This window comes from Diabrotica undecimpunctata, chromosome 7 (genome assembly GCF_040954645.1).
Source record: "Diabrotica undecimpunctata isolate CICGRU chromosome 7, icDiaUnde3, whole genome shotgun sequence".
In the NCBI taxonomy this organism is placed as follows: Eukaryota; Metazoa; Arthropoda; class Insecta; order Coleoptera; family Chrysomelidae; genus Diabrotica; species Diabrotica undecimpunctata.
In genome coordinates this window covers 160,055,147-160,080,334 of record NC_092809.1, presented here as the reverse complement: position 1 = coordinate 160,080,334, position 25,188 = coordinate 160,055,147, and the positions used below count along the sequence as shown (strand labels likewise).

The 25,188-nt window shown below is 31.1% G+C and overlaps 1 protein-coding gene across 1 annotated transcript in view; it reads left to right on the top strand.

The window, feature by feature from the left end:
- LOC140446105 (glutamate receptor ionotropic, kainate 2-like) overlaps window positions 1-24,762 on the top strand; it is a 109,129-nt gene extending 84,367 nt beyond the window's left edge. Inside the window, exons 10-16 of the mRNA XM_072538640.1 lie at window positions 4,280-4,384; window positions 5,047-5,304; window positions 7,003-7,200; window positions 9,859-10,060; window positions 14,500-14,789; window positions 17,857-18,099; window positions 24,609-24,762. Coding sequence (XP_072394741.1) covers window positions 4,280-4,384; window positions 5,047-5,304; window positions 7,003-7,200; window positions 9,859-10,060; window positions 14,500-14,789; window positions 17,857-18,099; window positions 24,609-24,629 — 1,317 coding nt within the window. The 3' untranslated portion in view covers window positions 24,630-24,762. The remainder of the gene's footprint in view (window positions 1-4,279; window positions 4,385-5,046; window positions 5,305-7,002; window positions 7,201-9,858; window positions 10,061-14,499; window positions 14,790-17,856; window positions 18,100-24,608) is intronic.
- Window positions 24,763-25,188: the final 426 nt, after the last annotated feature.

The following is a 25,188-nucleotide window of genomic DNA, read 5'->3' as shown; positions in this document are numbered from 1 at the left end:
CATAAAGTTTGGGTTTCTGAAAATTTGGTTAATCTAGCATTTTAGTTTGTAAAATTCATATACGTACCTTGAATACCTACCTACTTTTTATGATTTATTTTTACGTACCTACCTAATATTGAATGCGATTATATATTTATATAAATAATATACATTCATCAATTAAATTTAAATATTTCTTATGAACTAATAGTAAAATTCAACTTTTTCGTTCAAAAATTTAACTAATTCATTGTTCCTGGGTTTCCTGATTTTTCGGAAGGTAAAAATAGCACAGTTTTTATTATGTTATCAAACTGCCGCAAATAAAAAAAATCAAACCTGCATAGAGACCGAAATATTGCAATTTTTCAGCGCGTTTTAATTTCAAGTTCCATTCTAAAAAAAACGAAGCTCGTACAGACGATATTTTACGAGTACTTTAAAGGATTTTAACGGTTCACTCTTTACTCCTTCTGTATACGCCCTACATAAAATGGATTATATTATCATAATTTAGATCTATGTTTATAATCTGTTAATTTTTTAGCTGTTTCAATGTTAATAAACAATGGAAATATATAGAAAAACATTGCCAGCTTGGTTCCTATTTCTTTAAAATTGTGTTTTTTCGCCTACGTTTTTAGTGAGCCTACTTACAAGGGCGTGACATAAAATCAAAGTTATAAATGTTTATAAGCTAAAAATTCAGCCCATTTTCAAACAAGTTTTGAATAAAAATTTTAATAAAAATTTGAATTAATTTATGTATTTTCAAATTGAAGCCTCAACGAATCAATTTCGATCTGCGAAATATTCTTATAGTCACTATTTTAGAAAAAACGTTTTATAGGCAAAAAATATAATCTTTTAATTGTTTAAAAAATGCAAAATCACCTCTACGTGTTTAAGGATTTATTATGAACTATCTCTTATATATCTGTTAGAATCTGCATAAGATTTTTTCAGCTTTTTTTCCTTTACTGGCTCAATATTCTCATATTTCTCTTCTAAATTTTGGATATTCTCTCATGTATTTAAATAAATATATTGCTTCTTTTAGTTCATAATGATTTTTTTTTTGATCAACCCTATCTTTATAATTTTAAGATAAAAGTAATTTAATTTCGAGGAGAAATAGATAACATCTTATAATATGTGGCTACATTAACCATACGGGCCATTTAGTAGTTAACAAATCTCTGGGAACAATCAAATTGAACACATTCCGATCGGCAAAAAAGAAAGAAACCATTTGTGAAATCTCTGTAATTTTGTTTTTCGTATCAGCATGTCGATTTGCCTGCATTACATAAATGGTTTCGCTCACAAAAAATCCCGATAAACGCCAATGGGAAAAAGTCTGTATGATACCGATTGTCTCGTTTATTTTTTTTCCTAAAAAACGCAATAACAAAAGATATTCCTGAAAATTGTTTGCCAGATATTGTCTCAAAAGGTATTAGAAAGTATTTATAAATATTTATAGTTTTAATATATAGTTGGAGCCATTAAAAAAATTGTAATTTAAGAAGCCATGGAATCACTTATAGCTGTGGTTCGGTAGTAGGAGAGTCACTAGTAATTAATGATTGGATATCGTTAATGTATCATTTATTGTTACGCAGATTTTGTCTTACTTAGCAATATTTCTATATATTAAATCAGTACTTCCCATTATTAGTATTATACTGCTGAATTGTTTAGGGAATATTTACCATATGTTGAAGGCGATAACAATTTGAAGCCACGTAAAAGCTTAGCATTATTTTTTTACTGCATAACGATTATATCTTCATCAGAATTTGTATATAAAACAACGGATCCTCTAACTGTTTTTTTTACTGCGGTATTCTCTCCCAGTAAAGTTGCTTTCCTTTAGTATGGTGTGGCACCTACAAGATAACCATTTAATACATTCTGAGCCAAAATTTAAACCCATGTGTAATAGGCTTCCCTTAAAATCGCTGTTAACAGCAATGGTGGCTGTAGTACGGTACCATGGATTCATCAACAGATACTAATATGGTTTCACCTGCTGGCACATAGTTGCTTATAAATAAATTGTTTAAATGTTCTATAAGTGGTTGTGACTTAGCAAACTCATAATTTTTTGTAGCTGAGATCTTTATTTCTGAGATTTAAAACCACACTCCAGCACATATCTTTTCTGGATCTTTGAGAATATCCAGAAATCAGTAGGATTGGAGAGAGTTCTTCAATCGAAACCTCAAATAATGTGTTTGCGTTTTTGTGTCGGGCATAGTTTATAGTCACGTATTTTATGCATTCAAAGAAACCATCAGACCAAAAAAGTGTGAACATTATTTAGATGGAAAAGTGATATATTTTTTTGATATTTACCTTGGGACACAAGTCACTTCTTTGCCAGTCATTTTGTCTATTTGATTTATTCGCTCCTTATTAGATTCAGCCACATTTATTAGAAGTTCATAATCGCTGGTTGAGAGCATATCTTCAACCTCTTGTGTCTTATATTGTGAAATAAGAACTGCCTCAGCTGGGGCGTACAGTAACTTTATTAAAGACTTATCAGAAGAATCATTGAAATTCACATTATCCGATGATTTAGAATCTCCATCAAAATCTTCCGCTGGAGGATAAATGTATATGACTGCAGAATCAAACTGCTTCTCGTTTAGATCATCGATTAGATTATTCAAAGTATCAATTGAACAACTCGTTTTCTTGCCATAAAATGTTTTCACATCCATAATTCCAAACTGAAAAGAAAAACCTCAATTAGCAATTAAGTACAATTATAGCTAATGCGATATATTCAATTTGACGTTAAGCATTTAAACGATACAAATATATTGTATAGGCTTACGATATTACTCATACTTACCCCAATCGCAATATTTCACAACAAAAAGATAGCTATTATTTAACTAGAAGATCTACAGACCTTACAGAACTTAAATAAGATAAAAATTTAATTATAAAACAGTTACTCCTGTGCATTTCTCATATTGTTGAAACAGCTAAACTCTACACACAGCACAGCACTTAAAACATCTAACATTTCGAACATCACCTGTTTAGTTTATATTGTGAAAGTGGGAAGCTTTTATTATATCATAGCCGAATTATCTTAACACTGTCACATGTAACGTCAATAGCTTCAAATATAAACAAACCTATTTAATAATGCATTTACTAATAAATATATAAATATCTTTACCAATAGTATCAAACACAAACCTTACTACGGACGGGTACGGTGTTGCCTGAGATCTCACACTCCCACTTTGATATACTTTTCGAAACAATATTAAAAACCGCTCAAGACGGATAATTATTACTCCAAAAATAAACACTAGACTAACCCAATTTGACAAACGTATTAATAGTCATGTAAATATTAAGTATAATATAGATTTAGTTCTCAGTCAGCATTACGAGCATTTTTATAAAATCTTTACAGATACATTCAAGTCTGATAAAGAAGTGGGCACTCCATTTGCTACCCCAAGCGGTACATATCAATTTCGTCTCTTAAACTACTTAAAGATTTATTTCGTAAAGCTCTATGAAGTGCTTAAGGCAATAATCTATGACAAATCAATTCTAATGACATTCGTATTCAGTTATCTTAAGTGACTTATTAAGCACCCTTCAAACCCTTTAAACAGATCTATTCTTATTGTCTTTTTGAGAAACATAAAACACAAACTCTGCAGGCTTAAGAAAATTCTTAACGTATTACATTTATATGGATACCATCCCATATTGGCATTGTAGAAAAAATTACGTTACAGTTTGGGAAAAAGTGATCCACCTATATGTGAAACATGTAATATACATGTAAACATGTAAGTTACTGTTAACCATCTTTTAATTGTATGCATATATTTTTAATTTCTCTTACCTTTTTATGCACGTTGAAGTCGTCGTATTTATTTTGTAGAATTTCGATTTCTTGAAATTTTTTTTTCAGTTCTTTCTGTTTGGCTTCTCTGATACCCAACAGTATAAGAAATTTATTGAGAACTAATTTTTATAATATTTTATAAAATTTAATTTTATATTTTGTAGCCGCCGCTAATAACCATTATCGCGGATGTTAATAGATTTTCTTAATAAAAAAAATATATTTTAGACAGTAGTATATTGTCAAAATAAACATTTAAAGTTGATTTTATAATTTTGTTTAGAAGTATAAATTCGTCTTATTTTATAACCGATCTTTTATAAAAAAAATTAATATTTTAACAAAACACTTAAATATATAACATTTTCATTCAGTGTCCTTTTTTCATTTGTCGCTATCAACCAGAAAGCAGATTTGGCCGTAGGATCGATGACAATCAACTATGCCCGGGAGAGCGTCATAGACTTCACGAAACCCTTCATGAATCTTGGGATCAGCATTCTTTTCAAGGTAAGTGCGAATAAAAGAGTTCTAGGTCAGTATGTTAATGGAATAGGCTAAAGAGAAAGACAGACAGTAGTTTTCACATTTTATGAGTCAGAAAAGTTTGCGTGTGTTATTTTAAAATTAACTCAAGATATTTTTGATTGTAATTTGTTCTTGAATTTAGAAAAAAAATTTAGAACAAAAAGTTTTTGATAATTTGTTTCCATTTATTATATATGTTCCTAGTCTGTTCTATTCGCGTTTTATTTCTATATCTGGATCCCACTTATCGTTTAGTAATACTCTTTGGTATCTTAATTTGTAAACGTGTTCCAATTGAGGGTTATTTAGGTCAATGCGACAATTTTTGTCTGTTTTTAATCACCATTATTTTAGTTCTTTAAAGATTTATTGTCATTCACATTGCTTCACTTGCATATTAATTTAAAAATATTTTTAAGGTGTCTAAAAATTAAAATATCAACCTACTGAGCTTGTTAAATATGCCAAAAGGTAGTTTATGTTAAAATAATACATCCTTAACGAATGTTTATCACCTAATTTGAAACTTAGTTTATCCCCTGTATCTCAAAAACTAATCCCCTGTATCTTAACTAACTCTTTAGGGTGTCTGAGTGAAAGCCGTGTCGAACTCGAGTAGATAAATATTGATAAAATGTTTCTAGGTTCCAAAAAGTCAACAAGCCAAGCTGTTTTCTTTCATGAATCCATTAGCTACGCATATATGGCTCTACGTTCTTTCTGCTTACATCTTGGTGTCAATAACGATGTTCGTAGTAGCCAGATTTTCACCGTGCGAATGGCAAAATCCACATCCGTGTGAAATTGATAATGAGTTGGTAAAAAATCAATTTTCTCTGGCCAACTCCTTTTGGTTTACAATTGGGACTTTGATGCAACAAGGATCAGATTTAAATCCAAAGGTAAGTTAAATGTCATGCCTTTTATGTAACTACACTGAAATAATAAGTAGAAAATATAGTGGAATTTTTATAACTTTTATAACAAACTAACGTAGAGTATTTTAAAGATTCTGACGGAAAAGTATCCTGATATATACATTGAAATTTAAGTTTTTTTGCGGTGTCACGGTGTATGAAAATACAAATAGACTGAGTTAAAAGTGTAGTCAAAAAAGTTAAATGAAGAACCAGTTATTGCGTCAACCAATGATGTTAGTAAGAGAAGAAGAAATGGAGATAAAGTTTATGTGCAAAAAAAGTAAGATATCTAAAAAATAATAGGTTGTCCAAAACGCCAACAAAACTAAAAAATCCGGACAATTTTGATAAGTTACTACTATTTGCCAAAAATTCGAAAAAGATGATATAAATTAAAAAGAGATCTACAGAGATTAAAAGTAAGCACAAAGAATTTAAATAAACAGGAAATTTAGAAACCAGAAATAATTTCCAACTTCATGACAAACTTTATCTTCAGGCTAGAACAATGAAACGGTTTTCGAAATATTGAATTTAATTCGTTCTAAAAAGGTCGACTTGCAATATATACTGAATTTATTTCGGGCTGCAAATTTGTGGATGACAATGCCAGTGAGAGTACACTTCTAGTATGGTGCATAAAATAATGTAAAAATTTTTATTTCCAATTGATAGTTTTACCAGGTTAAAATTATTCTGTTGTTGTTACAGACAAACCAATTAAATGGAATTTTAAATATTCGGTATACAAAATTTAGACTCTCAAAACCAGAAATAGTTTTCATCTTCATGACTTGTTTTAACGTCACGCAGGAACACTTTTAAAAATTGGAGTTGCGCATCCGCCAAAATTTAGACTGTCAAAACCAGAAAGACTTTCCAACTTCATGACCTGCTTTATCTCCAGGCGGGAATACTGAAATTTTTTATAAAGTAAAACGGTTTTCAAAATATTGAATTTATTCCGTCCTAAAATGATCGTCGCTTTCGATGTACTGAATTTATTCCGGGCTGCCAGTTGCCGGATAACAGTGCCAAGGGAAGTACTACCAGTATGGTATATAAAATTATTTTAAAAACTCCATTATTCGAACTACTATTAAAAACTATTATTTGCAAACCGAAAGCCTTAGGAAAAAAACCTGAAAATGTTGGATAAGTTAAAGATATATCAGGTTAAAATTATTGTGTTGCTCCTACAGATAAACCAATTATATGGAGTTTTAAAAATTCGCTTTTCGCATCCGCCAAAATTTAAACTGTTAAAACCAGAAAAACTTCATGAACTGCTTTATCTGCAGGTTGAAACACTGAAATTGTTTCTAAAGTTTTTAAAATATGACTTTAATCTGTTCTAAAAAGATCAGATTTCGATATACTAAATTCATTCCGAGTCACCAATTGCCGAATGACAGTGTCAGTAACAGTATACTACGAGTATGGTCTACATAATTATTTTAAAAAATCCCTTACCTGAAAACCGATCGATTTAGGGAAAAATTCTGAAACTGGTAAATGTTTATTTTCACTTGGGCGTTTCCCTATGTATCTTTTTTATTTTGAAGTCATCGTCATCATAAACTTCGTCAAAATAATGGTCTTTATAAAAACCAAAATTATTCAGTATATAAAAAATAATTATTTAATATAACAATTACAATTTAATCTATTTTTCATTAGGCTACTTCGACCAGAATAGTTGGAGGAATTTGGTGGTTTTTTACGCTTATTATCATATCGTCATATACAGCAAATTTAGCTGCCTTTTTAACAGTAGAACGAATGATAACGCCGATAGAAAATGCAGAGGATTTGGCGGGGCAGACCGAAATTCCTTATGGTACCTTAGAAAGTGGTTCTACGATGACGTTTTTCAGGGTATGTAAAAATTTTATATTTGATAAATATTTTTCTATTTATTTTAAAAAAGAAATCTTGTTTACATATGTAATACTCATACTTCATTTCGAAAGAAAATGTAAAAATGGTACAAAAATAGTTTTTGTAATAAATGACTGCTTTTGTGTTCTTTATTCAAGACTTTCAATTTCTCTTTTTCTCTTTTTCTCTATGGTTCAATCTCATGGATAAAATAATAAAAAAAAATTAAGAACTTAAAAAGGATACCAAATGGGACAAAAACAACTGTTAATAATCTGCTATGCAGACGACGCAATACTACTCTCTCAAAATGAAGACGATTTACAACATATGCTGTACCAATTTGATACAAATGTTAAAAAATGTAACATATGAATTTTCCCAAAAAGACAAAATGCAAGTTTATAACAGCAAATTTACTAAGATGTAATTTGTAGCTGGAATGTCAGATACTAGAACAAGTGATGAAGTTTAAATATAAAGGCATCACACTATCTAGCTAAGGAAAGCTCGAAACAGAAGTGTAAAATCAAGTAGAGATAGCAAACAGTAAATATTTCTGATAGTAAAATTATGACCAATATTTCTGGCTTTGTTGTCAAATAATGATGCTTTAGGTTTGCCATATCTATTTGCAGGCCCATGTTTTCCGAATCAGTAAAATTAGTAAAATTTATTTATATAAATTAGTAAAATTTATTTATATAAATTTTAGTCTATACTATAAATATCGAAGATCTTTTAAAAATTATTCACATATCATCTAATTCGTAGTCCAACACTTATTTTAAAAAATTTTGAACATTCAATTTGTAACAGATAATAATTATTCTGAAAAGAAAAATATTGTCTTGTACTTGACAGATCATAATTGTTAATGCAAAATGTTGTTGCTGAAGTCTTTTTTAATAGGTATACAAACTGTTGCATAGAGAAGAGATTAGTTTAAAATTACTTTTCTTGTGAAGAAGTTGATGTTTCAGCGTAACATGTCAACTTGACTATATTTTGTAAAAATTATAAACACTGTTCTATATTATATTTAATTTTTTAGACAGTATTTCCATCAATTTCAGACATAGTAAAAACGATTAAGTTTACATCAAGCTCCGAATATACAGTCTTTTACAATATTTTAAGCGATTTATTTCGTTACTCTTTTCCCTGAAGCATATAAAAGAACTTTGACACAATAATGGCTCTTTAATGTAAAGGAAAACTATGTCTTTAAAAATACTAACTACTATTTGCTCATGGGAACATTAATAAATTTAATTTTTAAACTCTGGTGGTCTTTAATACTATAAAACGAAACGAATATGAATTATTTATTAACACAGAATAGCTTTCGAGCATATACTTTTAAAGCTTTTTAGGGGCATTTAAGAAAGTTTCTACTGTTAAAAAAGCTAAGTAGAGGATAAATAATTCAGTTATCTTATAATAAAGAAATGACCCTATACCCCAGTCAATCTATAAAACATCATTAATTTTAAGTTAAAATCTTGTACAGGTTTTAAAGGTTCTAAAAGATTTATTAGTGATAGCTAATGACAAATTCTTAAAAACGTATAGCTAATTTTGCCGTAAATTTTTTCCTAAACAATCATAAAACGTCAAGAAATCATTGTTTGCACATAAAACCTTTCTCATACATTTTGGACAAAACAAGAAAATTTACGATCATTAAATTAATTAAATACAAGGTTGTTCTAAAAAATAAAAGGTAAAACTCCAAATTCACTAATGAGTAAGATAATTTACCGAATTAATTGTAGTCAATGTCACAGTTGTTATATTGGTCAAAGTCAACAGTGACTTAAACAACGTTTCACTCAATACAAAAGTGACTGCAATATAAGAAAAAACCCTTGTGCCTTAGTGGACTACCACTTGAAAACAGGACATAACTTTGACTTTAATAATGTAAAAATCTTGGAACAAGTTAATAATTATAAAAATCGACTTTTCCTACAAATGGTACCTACACATTAACAAAACTTCTGAATCTATCAATTATACGACTGACACCAACCATTTAAGTAATACCTACTGCAAGATACTAAACAATATATGATAGATCTTAACCTTTAAAAAACAAACTCAATAATCTTCTCTACCTACAATTTTATTTCATTTCATAATATCAGTATTACAATAACTGACTACGTATCATCAATTACATTTTATAGATCAATTTAACATGTTCCTGATTCTTCCTCATTCCTCTATTATTAATTGCATCTTTCAACCTTATAATATCAATAATACTGAATTCACTCTATAAAATATACTGTATTGCAGCTACCATACTTCTAAATAAATTAAAATCAAACAAATGCCATTTAGATATGTTAACAAAATTTAATTTTTGACTCTTTTAGTTGAACTATTGAAATATTCATTTTGTTTACATCCAAATAATATTTTATTTTGGCTTAATTTAGTATATAAAAATTTTGTTATCGGTAGAACAAATTTCGCAACATTCCATTTTTTAACTTATAAATCGCATAAAGTTCAATGCTTAATATTCTTATATTCATTTTTACAATTTTGTCATACTACATAATCTAATAAACTGTACTTTGTTGAATATTCTCACGTAGCCAAATACATTTTCGGCTCTTTCCTTACAAGTTCGAATATTTCCAGGATTCGATGATAGAGACATATAAAAAAATGTGGCGTTTTATGGAAAATCGAAAGCCCTCCGTATTCGTCCCCACATACGAAGAAGGAATTCAGAAAGTCCTCGATGGGAATTATGCCTTCCTAATGGAATCTACTATGTTGGATTATATAGTGCAACGTGATTGCAATTTAACGCAGATCGGGGGACTTCTAGATTCTAAAGGTAAATATTTATATTTTTGTTAAACTGAGTTGGTCTAACAGACTATTCTATGACTTGAACTACTCTTACAATTATTATTTTTTATATTGTATAGTCTTTATGTATTACGAGAATACATCGATATTAAACTAGCCTTTGATAGATGGCGCTACTTGATACCGAATTAGTTTCGGTGTTGACATTTGCCATTCATGACATGACATCTGTCAAAATTTTAAGTTTTAAAAACAATTAGTTTGGTTTTTACAGGTGTCAAAAGCAAGCAAATTTTGTGTTTTCGGAGAAATGGAAAAAGTCGAGTATCTGACGGTAATTAAGTTTATCCACAAAAAAACTAAAACGAATGTGCAAATCAAAGCCGACCTGGACGAAGTTTATGGTGAGATTGCACCTTCGTTAGCAACAGTAAAATTTTGGAAAGCTGAATTTGTTCGTGGTCGTACGAGTGTTTTTGATGATGAGCGTCTCGGGAGGCCAAATGAAGTTACCACGCCGAAAATTATCAACAAAGTCCATGATATGATTATGGCAGATCGTCGAAGAATTAAGCTTCGCGAGTTAATAGAGGTCCTAAAAATTTCCTACGAATGCGTACACAACATCATTCACCATCATTTGGACATGAAAAAGCTATCCGCGCGATGAGTGCCGCGTTTGCTGACAATCGATCAAATGCAAAAATATGGGACCACTTCGGAGACGCTTTTGGCGATAATAAGGCGCGATCCGAAGGATTTTTTTCGCTGATTTATCAGCGTTGATGAAACCTGGGTGCATTATTACACACCGGAAAGCAAAGAACAGTCGAAACAGTAGATAAAATAGATCTCAAGTGTAATTTACCACCATATCAGAAAAGCTAGATCCACCTTACATCGGATGGAGGCCTTCTTCAAGAGTCACAACCTCTCTCTTGATACAAAAGTAAGAATGCTGTGATGCTACGTCTTCTCTGTTTTTTTTATGGTGTTGAATCGTTGACCTTGAACAAAGATATGTGCAGAAAACTGGAAGCATTTGAGATGTGGCTATATCGGAGAATGCTTAAGATCCCGTGGACTGCCCGAGTCACAAATGAGGAGGTCCTCAGAAGAATGAATAGGAATCGAGAGGTACTGACCACCATCAGATCTCGAAAGTTACAGTTCTTCGGATATATTATGCGAAATAAATCCAGATATGCTCTCCTTCAAGCCATCCTGCAAGGAAAAATATTTGGAAAACGAGCTCCAGGAAGAAGAAAAACATCTTGGTTAAAGAACCTCAGAATCTGATTCAATACAACATCTGTGCAGCTTTTCCGCGCTGCTGCAGATGAGATAAAGATTGCCATGATGATCGCCAACATTCGTAACGGATAGGCACATCAAGAAGAAGAAGAAGAAACTACCATAATATTTTGAAAAAAAAAAAAAAAAGTTTACACTTAAGAGTGCTGCTATATTTTTCCGATGGTAATGACTGACTCCTTCATACTCCAATCCTCTACATCAAGTCCTAAAACTAACTTTCGCTGTGTAACAATATTGTAAACATTTTTAAATTTGGCTGGCTACAAACTTTAGATGATTTATCCATTTTAAATTTCAATTCTTAATTAAAGCCGTCCTTCTTGTCGATATTAGGTAAGCTTTTAATTACAAATGATCTTGTTTTCATTAATTTATTAAGTATTATCTTCATTATACAAAATCGTGAAATACGTAAAAGGGACGGTTAATTTAATTCAACAACACAACCGTGTCGGTCAGATGGAATATAGAGCAATTTATTACGAATAATTGACATGGGTGTACCCATGTCACAATATTATCTGTGGCATTGTTTATTTAATCACTCAAATATACAGATTATGCAGATTATTGGTAGAACGTTTTCTGAGCATTTTACCTATTTGAATTATTATTATTATTTACCTTTTAAGTGCATTTTAGATATTGGGCATAAAATAAAATATCTATTTTCTATTTTTTAATTACAAATGTCAGTGAATCTTAATTTTCTAAAGAAACAAAGATGCCAAACTTTTCCATGAACACATAGAGTTATCTTAGTCCAATGCAAAATACAACTTAAAAATCATTTCGCAAAATTACTGTTATTTGTTATTTATAAACAATTAGAAAAACTTTTAAAACAATTACTTGTAGACGAATTACTTTTTTAAATTTTAAAAGCTTTTTATTTTTACACGAATTTGAACCAAAAAACAAGTTATGCTAGGACGATTGGGTAAAAAGCAGGAATTTTTTTTAATTTTCAGCTAATTTTTTTATAAAAATTAAGAAACCTTATTAGTCCCATTTTAAGGATAAAGATAAAGTTGTATTATGCAGCAGAAAATCGGGATGGATCGACCTGAAAGTTTAAGAATTTATTACGCACGACAACCAAAAAACATTGGTTTTATATTCTCTGGCGAGAAGAATCGTTTTTTAATTTTTGGTAACAGAAAAAAATTACCCTTATTTTCAATTAACATTAAACGAATTTATCCCGGAACAGGAAGAAAAAATTAATTTCTTAGGACTTTCTTTTGAACGTTACTTAAAATGAGAGAGCCATATGATTAATTTACAACGTTCTTGCCGATCCTGAATTAACTTACTAAAAATGCTGTCAAATACCTCTTGGTGGTTTGATACAACAACATTACTTACTTTATACAGATCATCAATATGAAGTAAATTAGACTACGCCTGTTTATGCTCCGATACTGCTAATAAAACATCTTTAAAAAAATTTGACTATATTCAAAATACATGCTTGAGATTAGTTTTAGGAGCCATAAGAACCAGTTCAGTAAGTAGCTTACAAGATCTGGCTAATAAACCTCACCTAAGCCAATGAAGGCAACTCCTGTCACTAAATTACGTTGCCAGAATTTCAGCAAACAAAAGCAAGGTAGCCTGCTCAACAATGTTTTGCAGTACAAATGTATTTTCGGATCACTACAGGAGTATTGAAAGCAATATGCTTCATTCCCTATGCGAATAAAACTTATTGATCTTAATTAAGAACAATTCAGTCTTACTTATTCTTCTTAGTGCGCCGGCCCGTTCCGAACGTTGGTGATTATTTTGGCTATGATGACTTTGTTGGTTGCTATACGGAATAGCTGTGTTGAGGTCGTTCTATACCATGCTCTAAGGTTAGCCAGCCAGGATATTCTGCTTTGTCCTGGGGCCCATTTTCCTTCAATTTTACCTTGCAAAATACATTCGAGTAGCTTATATTCACCTTGATTTCTTATTATATATCCCAAATACTGCTGCTTACGGCCATTCACGATGTTGACCAAATCCGTGTAAATTTTCCTCCTTGGAGTATCTAACCTCCAAAAATAGATACGTCTTTAAAAGACTCCACAAGATTCCCAAAGATTTCACACATCCTTTCCATATCCAGCAAGCTTTTAAAAATTTACACAAAAATAAACTAGGTTATGGCTGGTAGAGGTACGGAATTGGTGGTTATTGACGGGACTCTAACGGGATAAGGGTACGTCATACGGATTTTAGAAACTTGTGTGAGATTATGGCGAGGAGTTGTGGGTGAAAATATTGTATTTATGGATGATAACGCCCGCCCACATGGAATGCAAGCAGATTTTGTACTAAAATAAGTTTCTATAAGCTTTTTTATTACTTTTCATACGACAATTTTAGATCAATGTGTTAGTAAAATATATATTACGGGAACGTGTTGGATAGCTGCAACATGTACCCAAGACAAAAAGGATTCGACTAAAGGAGATCTGTCATTTGGATGAAGATGTCGTGTCAGTTCAAAGAACTCCGGTAGCAATTGGGAGGCGTGGTGACTGTGCATAGAAAAAGAATCGAAAAATGAAATATTTTTGTTCGATTTGTAAAAATTATCTTTGTTTGGAATATGTAAATCCAATTTGCAATGACAACATTCCGGCTTAATTTCATTGTTTTTTGCTATCTCTTATATTTTTTAATGATTTTAGTGAAATAATGTTTTATTTTTGTTTAAGATAGTTCTTGAAGGCTGATATGTCATGTTCTAATTTTAAATTAATTGTAATTGGTTCAGTAAAAAAGTAAATTTATCAAACTATTACAAAAATTAGGGACTTCGTTTTGTGCTACGTAAATAAACATTCAAAATCAACAAAACATGTCAATAGTAATAAATAATATTAAAAAGACTACAAACAATAGATTATTTTATTGAAATTTAAACAAAATGCATCCAGAGGACTATTTTTATGAACGGTGCGGTGTAGTGGACTGTTTGCGACTACTGATACACAAAATTAAACTGCGTCTACTAAAAGGTTAAAACTCTTTTTCTTTGTTATTATATAAGGTAAACAAAGTAATTCATGAGTCTCTAATACAGATAAAATTGGTAAAACCGTTACTAGATTGTTACTAATATATAAAATCATTAATTTATATCTTCTTCAGGATACGGAATTGCAACACCTAAGGGCAGTCCTTGGAGAGACAAAATTTCTCTGGCTATTTTGGAACTGCAAGAGAAAGGCGAGATTCAGATGCTGTATGATAAATGGTGGAAAAACAAGGGTGACACCTGCCACAGGAATGATAAAGGAAAGGAATCCAAGGCCAATGCCTTGGGGGTCGATAACATTGGAGGTGTGTTCGTAGTTCTACTATGTGGACTCGCATTTGCAGTTATTATTGCCATCGCTGAATTTTGTTACAATTCTAAGAAAAGTGCAATAAATGACAAAGTAAGTTATATATTTGATTGGATAGAATATATATATATATATATATATATATATATATATATATATATATATATATATATATATATATATATATATATATATATGTATATATACAGGGTGTCCGAGACTAATTTACAAAAGCTATATCTTTTAAACGAATAGAGATTTTCGAATGGGACAAAAACTGATCTCTACTTGAAATACACTTTAATATAGCGAAGAAAAAATCACCCTTTAAATATTCATCCCTAAGTTACAACCTCTAACTTAAATTTTTTATTAGCACCCTGTACATTTTTTGCTAGTTTTGGATGTGGTTTTCTATCGTCTATTTACCAGATTTTTTTAAATAAAATGGGTTTGTAAGGTATCAAGACAATATCAGTTTATTTTTTATTTTTGTTAAATTAGTCAAGATACCCTTAAAAAATAGAATAGAAAAGAAATATGCTTTATTTTCACTGAAATTAGATTAATCGTCAATATTACAAAATAAAAAAAAATAAAGTAAAACAAAAACAATTTATTGCAAACTTTAAATAAATTGCAAATTGAACATACTACTCGTACAAATAAAATACAACCTTAGGAACAATAAAACTTAAAGGAACAATAAAAATAAATGCAATAAAAATTACATGAAAAAATAAATCAAAACACCAACTAACTAACTAATATTATTTACATTAAATGTTCGAATTGTAACCCACCTGCTGCAACACAGATTTCGAATCGTTCCAGAAGATTTCTGGTACATGTGGCTCGAATCATTTCGGGAGTAATTTGGCGACATGCTTGTCTTATTTTTCTTTTAATTCATCTAAATTTTGCGGTTTTGATTGATAAACAATATCTTTTATCGTTCCACAAAAGAAAGAATCAAGAGGTGACAAATCACATGAACGTACGGCCCACATTATTTCTGGGGAGCTGTTTGCTATCCAGTGGTTATCAACACGGTTTTGTAGGTGGTCGCTAACGATTCTCGCATTATGTGATGGAGCTCCGTCTTGTTGCCACCACATTTCTTGACACTCATGAAGAGAAATATCTTCTAGCAAATCGGGTATAATGTTTTCTAAAAATTCTAAATATTGAACACCTGTTAGAATGCAGTTAAAAAGTAAGGACCTATAACACGGCCATTAAATAAACCGCAACACACATTTATACCCCAAATATTCTGAAATCTTGTTTCCATCATCCACTGTGGGTTCACGGGAGACTAATAATTGGAATTGTGACGGTTGACAACACCATTATTGTGAAATGTAGCCTCATCATTCCACAATATTTTTGATAAAAAAAAGTGGATTATCACTGATTTTTAACATCATTTTTGCAATAAACTCAAGACGTCTTTGGTCATCACCAGGCTGTAATCCTTGAACTAGGTGCACTTTAAAAAGATAATACTTGAAATCTTTGAGAATTCTATGCACAGAACTTTTTGGAATGCCACATTCACTGGCGAGGTTTCTAACAGACACCTTGGGATTAAAACTATCATATGCTAGTACTTTAATAAGGTTTTGGTTACATCTTACTGTGCGTTCAATTGTACCTCTTTTATTTTTAGGAAAATGTCCCTGTCTAAATGAGCGTTCCAAATTCTTAAAGGTTTTTTCGCTTGGAATGTTTCGATTTGGAAACCTTTCTTGATATAATTGTCGTGAAATTCTCCTATTTTTTATGCATTCTCCATAAATTAAAATGATATCAACGTAGTCGTCAGGCGAAAATAAATAAGGCATATTGAAATGATACACAATTACAACAAATATAATTATTACTGGTCTAATACCAAACGTCAAAAATAATAATTGTTGATTTGACAGATCAAATCATGGCAACCTGAATTAAGGGTAATATCCAAGAAGTAAAATAACCGTAAAAGTTTTTCAAATATTGTGACTTTATTATAAGAGATTTTTTTGTTAATTTTTGCACACTTAATTTTGCACACTGGAAGATAACGTATGCACCTACAAAGACCAAATTTTAAAAAATTTTAAATAATTTTTAAATAAAAGAGTGTGTACTTCGTACGCACGTAAGAAGTTATACTACGTAGTTAAAATAGTAAAATTTTCAGTGATAATGAAGTATAATATTTCTTTTCTATTCTATTTTTTAAGGCTATCTTGATTAATTTAACAAAAATAAAAAACAAACTGATATTTTCTTTATAGTTTATTCGTCTTCCGGGTTTGGACCGTGTCATTTGTAAGTGACCCAAAAGTGGGTTCATCTCGACGTTTCGCTACAATTGTATGTAGCTTCTTCAGGAGAACAAAAAAAAGGAAAAGAAAACAAAAGACAGGAAGATGGGTAGTTAGCAACGGTAACTTAGTTACTCAACGCAATCCCCGAGTGGGATTCACTCCCCGCCTCTCGACGCGTTAGTGTTCTGAGCTGTTGGACGTGAATCCCTGTCCTGGCATTTGGTTTTCACCTCTGGCTGCGTTAAGTAGTTGAGTTACTGTGACTAAATGCCCATCTTGGTAGTTAGTATTCGCCTCTGGTTGCGTTGAGTAACTGAGTTACCGTTGCTAACTACCCATCTTCCTGTCTTTTGTTTTCTTTTCCTTTTTTTTTTTTTGTTCTCCTGAAGAAGCTACATACAATTGTAGCGAAACATCTAGATGAACCCACTTTTGGGTCACTCACAAATTACACGGTATAAACCCGGAAGACGAATAAACTATAATTCTGACTCTGGCCGTGGAAGCCTACGATTTCATTTGATATTTTCTTGATACCTTACAAACCCATTTTATTTTTAAAAAATCGATTGAATAGACGATAGAAGACCACATCCAAAACTATAAAAAATGTAAAGGGTGCCATTAAAAAATTTAAGTTAGGGGTTGTAATTAAGAGATAAATATTTAGGGGATGATTTTTTCTACGCCATGTTAAAGTGTATTACAAGTAAAATATGTAGATCACTTTTTGTCTTATTCGAAAATCTCTGTTTGTGTAATAGATATAGCGTAGGTAAATTAGTCTGGTACACCCTGTATAGATATCGTTATAATTTTATAATTTACTTACTGATTTTTAGAGATCTGCCAGTGTGCCTCATCAATCTCTTTGCTCAGAAATGAAGGGTGAATTCTGTTTTGCTCTTAAATGTGGAGGTTCTCGACAAAGACCTGCTCTTCGAAGAAAATGTTCAAAGTGCATGTCCGGAGTGTCATATGTTCCTTCCATGCTGGATATTCCTCCACATCCTCCATTACCTCCATTGAGGGCTCCGCCAAGAAATGTAATATCACCACAATTAAGCCTCTCGCCCATAACAAGGGTAATTATTTAAAACTATTAAATATAACATATTTAAGCAAGGCCAACAGAAAAACTTGTTCTTTTAATAAAAATAACTGATGTATCCAGAAAGTGTTGTAGTATTTTGGCATAAGTGTAGTATAACGTTTTTATATAAATTTATTTAAGTAAAAAGTAAAGTTTAATTAAAAGTATTTCATAAAAATGAAAATCCTAGTTCTTAGAAGTTATCTAAGAAAAAGGAAATTAGTAAAGACAATGTCGTAGTTACTTGATGAATGTGATGGCGGAGTATCTGTCCGTCAGAAAGAATATGGTGGAGAAGGGCACGATCGTCGACGTAAAGGCTGAAGTTCCTCATGGATCTGTTTTTGGACCGATGCTATGCAACCTGGCATACGATATGGTTATAAACTGTTAATACGAAGATCATAAAACTTTCTTTGCATTTGCGGTTAAGCATTGCGGGCGTCGTCGTGAAGAAATGGATGAAACAGCGTAGATTGGAACTTGCGGCAGTAAAGGCCGAAGCCATCATTCTGAAGGGGAAAAGAAATAGGCAAAAGGTGAGACTACAAAATGACGGAACCCAAGAAACGCGTAAAGTACTTGGGTGTGACGCTGCACCAGAACGGTGTACGAGGCAAACACGTACAGAGAGTTGTCTGGAAGGAAAATGAGGCTTCGTTGGAAAGGTAATACCTAACATTGAAAGATCCAAAACCGAAAGGAGGATGGTCGTACATTATGTACAGTCCATCATCCTTTACACGTCAGTAGTCAGACGTGGGGCGGTAGAGGTGGTAGATAGTTTGTGCTATCACTGGACGTGTTTCTCTGCATGTATTGGTAGTCAAAAGTAAACAGCTATATAAGACGAAATACCAAGAATTTACTACGGTCAAAAGAAGATAATAAAAAGAAAAGTAGATTTAAAAATGGCAAAAAGAATGGAATAATATCAAAGACGTGGACCAGTAGATAAAGATGCTAATCCCGAACCTTAGAGAATAAATGAACTGTGGCCACAGGCAACTGGATTGTTTTCTAACGCAAGTACTCACAGGGGTGTTTTAGACATTTTGTGGATATCTAGACACTTAAAAATATATGTATATGCAGTTGAAGTGTAATAAATGAAGAGTAGAAAGAAGTAGAAAGCAAAGAGAAACAACTTTAAACTTTGTGACAGTGAAAGAAATGATTAAAAGGATGATTGAAAGTCAAGCAGATTAGAATAGCAGATAAAGACTAAGGAAGAGAAAGAGAAGTAATCAAATCAACAGAAAAGGTTGGCGATAAACGACTGTGCGAAAAAAGAAAATGTCTGGCTAAGATAGATAACGCCGTTCTAGGAGCGATGAATGTCTTCCACGCGCTATCTGGAATGGCGTTCCTCTCAAATGACAGAGAGCCTTCTTGTCTGTAGTCTGTGGATAAGTGAAGCATGTTTTTGGGAAGTGTTGTCCAGACTTAAAGTTCAGCGGCCATTTAGTTTTCGGAGTACTATGTAATAGAGAAGGGTTTGTTTTAGCAGGTAGGAATTCGGCGTAAATTCAGCGACGATATGACGTTTAAAGTACGTTAGGAACTATCGCTGGTACTACAAAGAATGAATCCTGTACAAAGGTCAGTCAGGCAGAGTCATAGACAAAGACGTCCTTTAAAGATTGCAGGCTCCCTTTACAAAGACGAGAAAAAAAGACAACTTAGACATCTCAGAACTTATTTAAAAAAAATCCAAATATCAGAATTATTAGCGAAAATAAATCACATAAACCAATAACTAATAAGTACACTAAAAAAGTAATGACATCATACTTTTTAGGAATAAAAAACAGAAAAATATATAAAAATGTAGAAAATAATCCTTGAAAAATATCGAATCAAAAAGATAAACTCTACAAAGAAATAAAGAAAATGAAAGGAACCAATGAAGATAATATCACACTTAATAATCCTCCAATGGATGGGTGGGAAATTACACGAGTACACGAGTGAGTCCTGTCAGGACCATTTTTTTTTTGGCAATTTTTTTCGTGTTAAATATTTTTTTTGCAAAAATTATTCTTTAATAAAATAGAGCAGACTTTTATACATACATTTAATAAAAAATATGTTATTGTTTATATAACGTTTGAAATACTTAAAAAAATCTGTTACTTTTTGACATGTTTATATTTAAAAATTCATAACGCCGTTTTCTACAAAAACAAAAATTTTAAATCTATTTAGTCTAATAAAGATATAGTCTAGATTAGTCTAATAAACTAAAAACGAATAAAACATAAATTTTATAAGTATTTAGCGGTAATAACGACTGTGACCTAAACTTAAACTTTTTTTCCCAATTTTGGTTTAGACACTATCGGCTTTTATACAATTCGTAAAAAAATCAAGTTTTACGCCTTTATAAATGCATTTTGAAAGTACGAAGAACCACAGGATTCAGTTTTAGTTAGTTGTGGAATTACCCGCGTTGTATTTCATTGCTTAGACGCTACAGGGAACTACATTATGTATATTGGCAACAGTTACATAAACGCACGGGCGAGGCCTGTCAGTCCATTTAGCAGTAAATTTTAAATGTATATTATTATTTTATTCAATAAAAAATTTATATATATGCAGATTCTTAATCTTAAAAGGTACCTAAAACATCATACAATTTTAGCAAATAGTTGTAAATTTAAGGCAAAAAAAAGAGGTTTAATAGGCCTCACTCATTTAACGGAGGGTTAAATGGTAGATGAAATAAAAATAATTAAAACCGAGTTGTAAGAATAAAAAACAAGCCACCATTTAAATTTAATGTCAAAAGTATTATGGGAAATGGATCAAAACAAAAAAATCTTACAAGAACAAAGAGTTGTAATAAAAAATATAAAAAAACCTAGTGTCCTGAAGCTATTTTCTTGTGGCATGTTAAAGTAATTACTATTTAAATGGGAATAAGCCACAATTAAAGGTTAAAGTACGTTTATTGACGTTTCAATTTCCACTTCGGAAATCGTTCTCAAAATACAAACATTAGTAAATTAAACAAATTTTGTTTTTTTTGTTACTTGGTAAAAAATTCTTCTAATAATTTAATTTTATCTGACTCATTTATATTGACAATTCAGACATACATTATACATTTTAAAGTAGACGACTTTAAAATGATATTGCCAATATTGTTGAGTTGCGTTCCTAGGACGACTTTACTTGTAAGATAGTTCATTCGATTACATGAAATCAACTTTAACTTAAGAATATCCGTCAGAAAAAATTATAGCATGTAATTCGTCTTTAAAAAGACAAACACATGCCGTGATGACAGTAAATATCTCTTGTTAGTGATTCCATAGTAAATTATGAGGAAAAAACCAGGAAAAAAACCTCATAATACTATCCTGACATGGTAAGTATTTGGTCGTACATTTAGTTTACTTTCAATAAACACCAAATTCTGATTTTATTTGTTTGTTATTTAAAAAACATAAATGATCCTCTATATGTTAATATATATGTATATTTGGAAATTGAAACGTCAATAAACTTACTTTAACCTTTAATTGTGGCTTATTCCCATTTAAATAGTAATTACTTAAATATAAACATGTTAAAAAAGAGAAAAAATAATTTAAAACAAAGATATTTCAAGAAAGTTAGAATGGTAATTTAGTAGAATTTTAATAGAAATATTACTGCTTTGGTACCTGTAATATAGAAAATTATGTTTAAATAATGAGTTATTAATTTTACTTGCAGATTTTACAGTGCAAAATATTAATGTTTTACAAAATAGCTGATGTTGAAATATTATCTTATACCATACATATTAATACTGTACGATACATATTGTTAGTAATAAATTCAATTAAATAACATTTTTCTACTCTGAAACATAAAAAGTAAAATTAAAAAAAGTGGTTTTCATAGTACATGTTCTACATGACCACCGCCCAGTCCAATACAACTTTGTTATTATGAAATGATTTTATTACAGAAAAAAATTACTGTTGATTAGTAAAATATTTACGTAATGACATATTTACACCTTTATTACAACACGTTTACTTACTTTAAACAATCTTTGGAATAAAAAATAGGTCATAAATTATTCAAAATATTCTGGAGTCAAAAAACACTTGATTAAACTTAACGTTGCTTGTTATTAAAAATGTGCACACTGGGTCAGCTAACATAATTAATTTACGTAAACATGATAAAATGCAATTTGAAGCTTTAAAAATTGTGTTAGGGTTCATGAAAATCACTCTAAATAAAGCCTTACTGGTTCTAGCATCTGAAAACACATTATTGTTACTTAGAAAATATCTGGCCAACAAATACCTCCTGCTCCAAGATTATAACTGTACTTTTAATGCAAAAATATTCAATCTATTAAATATGGCTGATATAACATCTATGTACTTTTTAAAAAAGAATCCTTTACCACTCTCAAAAGCATTTGTAACTTGCAATGAACTTAAGCTAATAAATTCTCCATGTAATGGTATTTGGGAATCATTGGATATATCACACCTAACAAGTGATTTATCTACTAACATTATGATTGCTAAATCATCATGATGTTAGAGTCCGGATCTCTGAACCATATGTTAGGACTGGGCGTATTATTGTTTTGCAGAGTTTTACTTTTGTATTTCTCGATATAATTGTGGATTTAAGGAGGAAATTGAGCCCAAAGCAGTATCTGGTTACCGTGCAAAGTCTGCGGTTTATCTCTGCCGTAGTATTATTTTCAGTGTTAAGAAGCGCTTCCAGGTATACAAATTCACTGCTTCGATGACGTCGTTTTCTATAACAAGCGGTCGTAGTATTTGTGGTCGCGTGCTTATTTTCATATACTTCGTTTTGTTTGTTGTTTATTAATAAACCCATGTTTGTAGCTGATTCTTTTAGTGCTACATAAGCCTCTCGTACAGCGTTTTCCGTTCTCCCAACAATATTGATATCATCAGCATAGGCTAGAATTTGCACTGATTTATTATGTATTGAACCAATGGTTGATTTGTGACATACGTATTACTTTTTCCCTAGCCAGATTGAATAGTATACAGGAGAGAGGGTCTCCCAGTTATTTATTTTAAAAGGTTCAGACAGTTTCCCCTAAATTTTTACTCTATATTTAACTTTTTGAAGAGTCAGTTTTGTTCAATTTACCAACTAATTTGGTGTTCCTAGCTCTTTTATTGCTTTGAACATTTCTCTTATATTCACAAAGTCGTAGGCTCCTTTGTAGTTTATAAACATGTAATGAGTATCAATGCTATATTCTAGTGTTTTTTTCTAAAATTTATTTCAGGGTTGCAATCTAATAAATTGTCGATTTACCACCTCTGAAACCAGCCTGGTATTTTCCTACTATCCGTTCTGCACATAGTGCCATACGGTGACAAGGTACTGTAGAAAATATTTTATAGATAGTGATTTTTATATAAATATAAATAAATATTTTATAGATAGATATTAAAAGCGTATTTACTTTGTGGTTAAAACATTCGAAGATATCTCCTCTTATGTGTATGGTGCAAAGTATTCCAATATTCCAATTATTGGGGAGGGATTTCTATGTCCGTATTTCTTTTACAAGCTGCTGCAATGCCATTATGGTATCGTGGCCACCTTTTTTATATAGTTGAGCTGGGAGACTATCTATTCCGAGTGATTTGTTTCTGGTTAGTTTTTTAACTGCATCTTTTACTTAAAGAATCGTTGGTGGTTCCACTTTTCCCTCGTCGGTTTTCCTTATCTAACCTCTATCATCTTCCAGGTTTTCTTTTTTCCTATATATTAAGTGTCTAGTTAAAGTATTTTACCCATTCTGACTTCTGCATTGTCTTGTGGTTGCCTTTAATTCTTTTCTGTTAATGTTAACTTTTTATGGAATGCTCTGAATTCTTTCTCTCTGTTGAGGTTTTCTATATATAGAATAATTAATAAAAAAGCATCTTAAGCACATTAAGCACATTAAGCACATTTTTAAAATTCCGTACTATGATTTTAATAATAAGGAATTGAGTCCCACACAACAAAACGTTATGTCTTTGGTTGGAAAAACTCATCACTAGTGAGTTGGTTAAATCTGCCTGTCCTATATTATTTCATATAATGCAATAAAATCAGCAAATCTAGCTGTTCGGATAAGAATCATAACTAGGGTAAGGGAACCTGGTAGTGCCAGTTATAATGTGTTCGGTTGTTTACGGTCGCTGACAAGATTAGATATTCTAATGTACCCATTTTTCCAAGTATCTGCCACATTTTATCCAATTTTACATTATCGAAAGTTTTGGAGTAGTCAACAAAGCACAAAAATATTTCTATATTAAATTCTCGGGATATTTCTATAATTTGACGAATATAAATCTAATATACTCTCTACTCTCCCCATATAAAGATGATTTGTTGTTACATATTTGCTACATGGGTGCAAAGAACTTAACGTTTTTGCATTTCTACATCATATTTTTGAACTTTGAAATGGAAATTATATATCGTAAATGTTTTCTGTTTTAGCGGGATCCATTTGATAGTTAGTTACTACACAGAGTTATCAAGGAATTTAAAAGCCATTTAAATCAGATACCCATCATGGAAGTGATACGACGGATGTGTTATAAATAACTTTGTAAAAAGGCACATTTGCACATTTATAGTGACAATCTAGATGTTTTAGGTATAAAATGTGTAAAAATAAAATATTTAGTAGTTTTTAAAAGTGTATTTCATTTTTTAAGCTTAGTGTGGATATGTGTGTAATATGAATAAGGACGTCAAAGAATTTCTGAATAGAAAACTGTCATATGCGTTTTTAAAATCAATGGACGCTACATGGATATTATAATTATTTGCAATTAATTTGCCTAAGAGATAAGCTCTAGTCTAAGTTATGTGAAAGTGAAAGTGAAAGAAAGTGGCTATTGCTTTAGTTTCATGTGTGGAAGACAATGATGCTAGATAAAAAGTATGCGTTTTATCTCGCCAGGTATTAATGACGCTCGGGTAAAAAACCATTGACTCAACTCTAGATACAGTCGCTGAAGTAAAAACTCTCAAAATCGAGAGAAGTAAACACTAAAATGAAACTAATAAAACT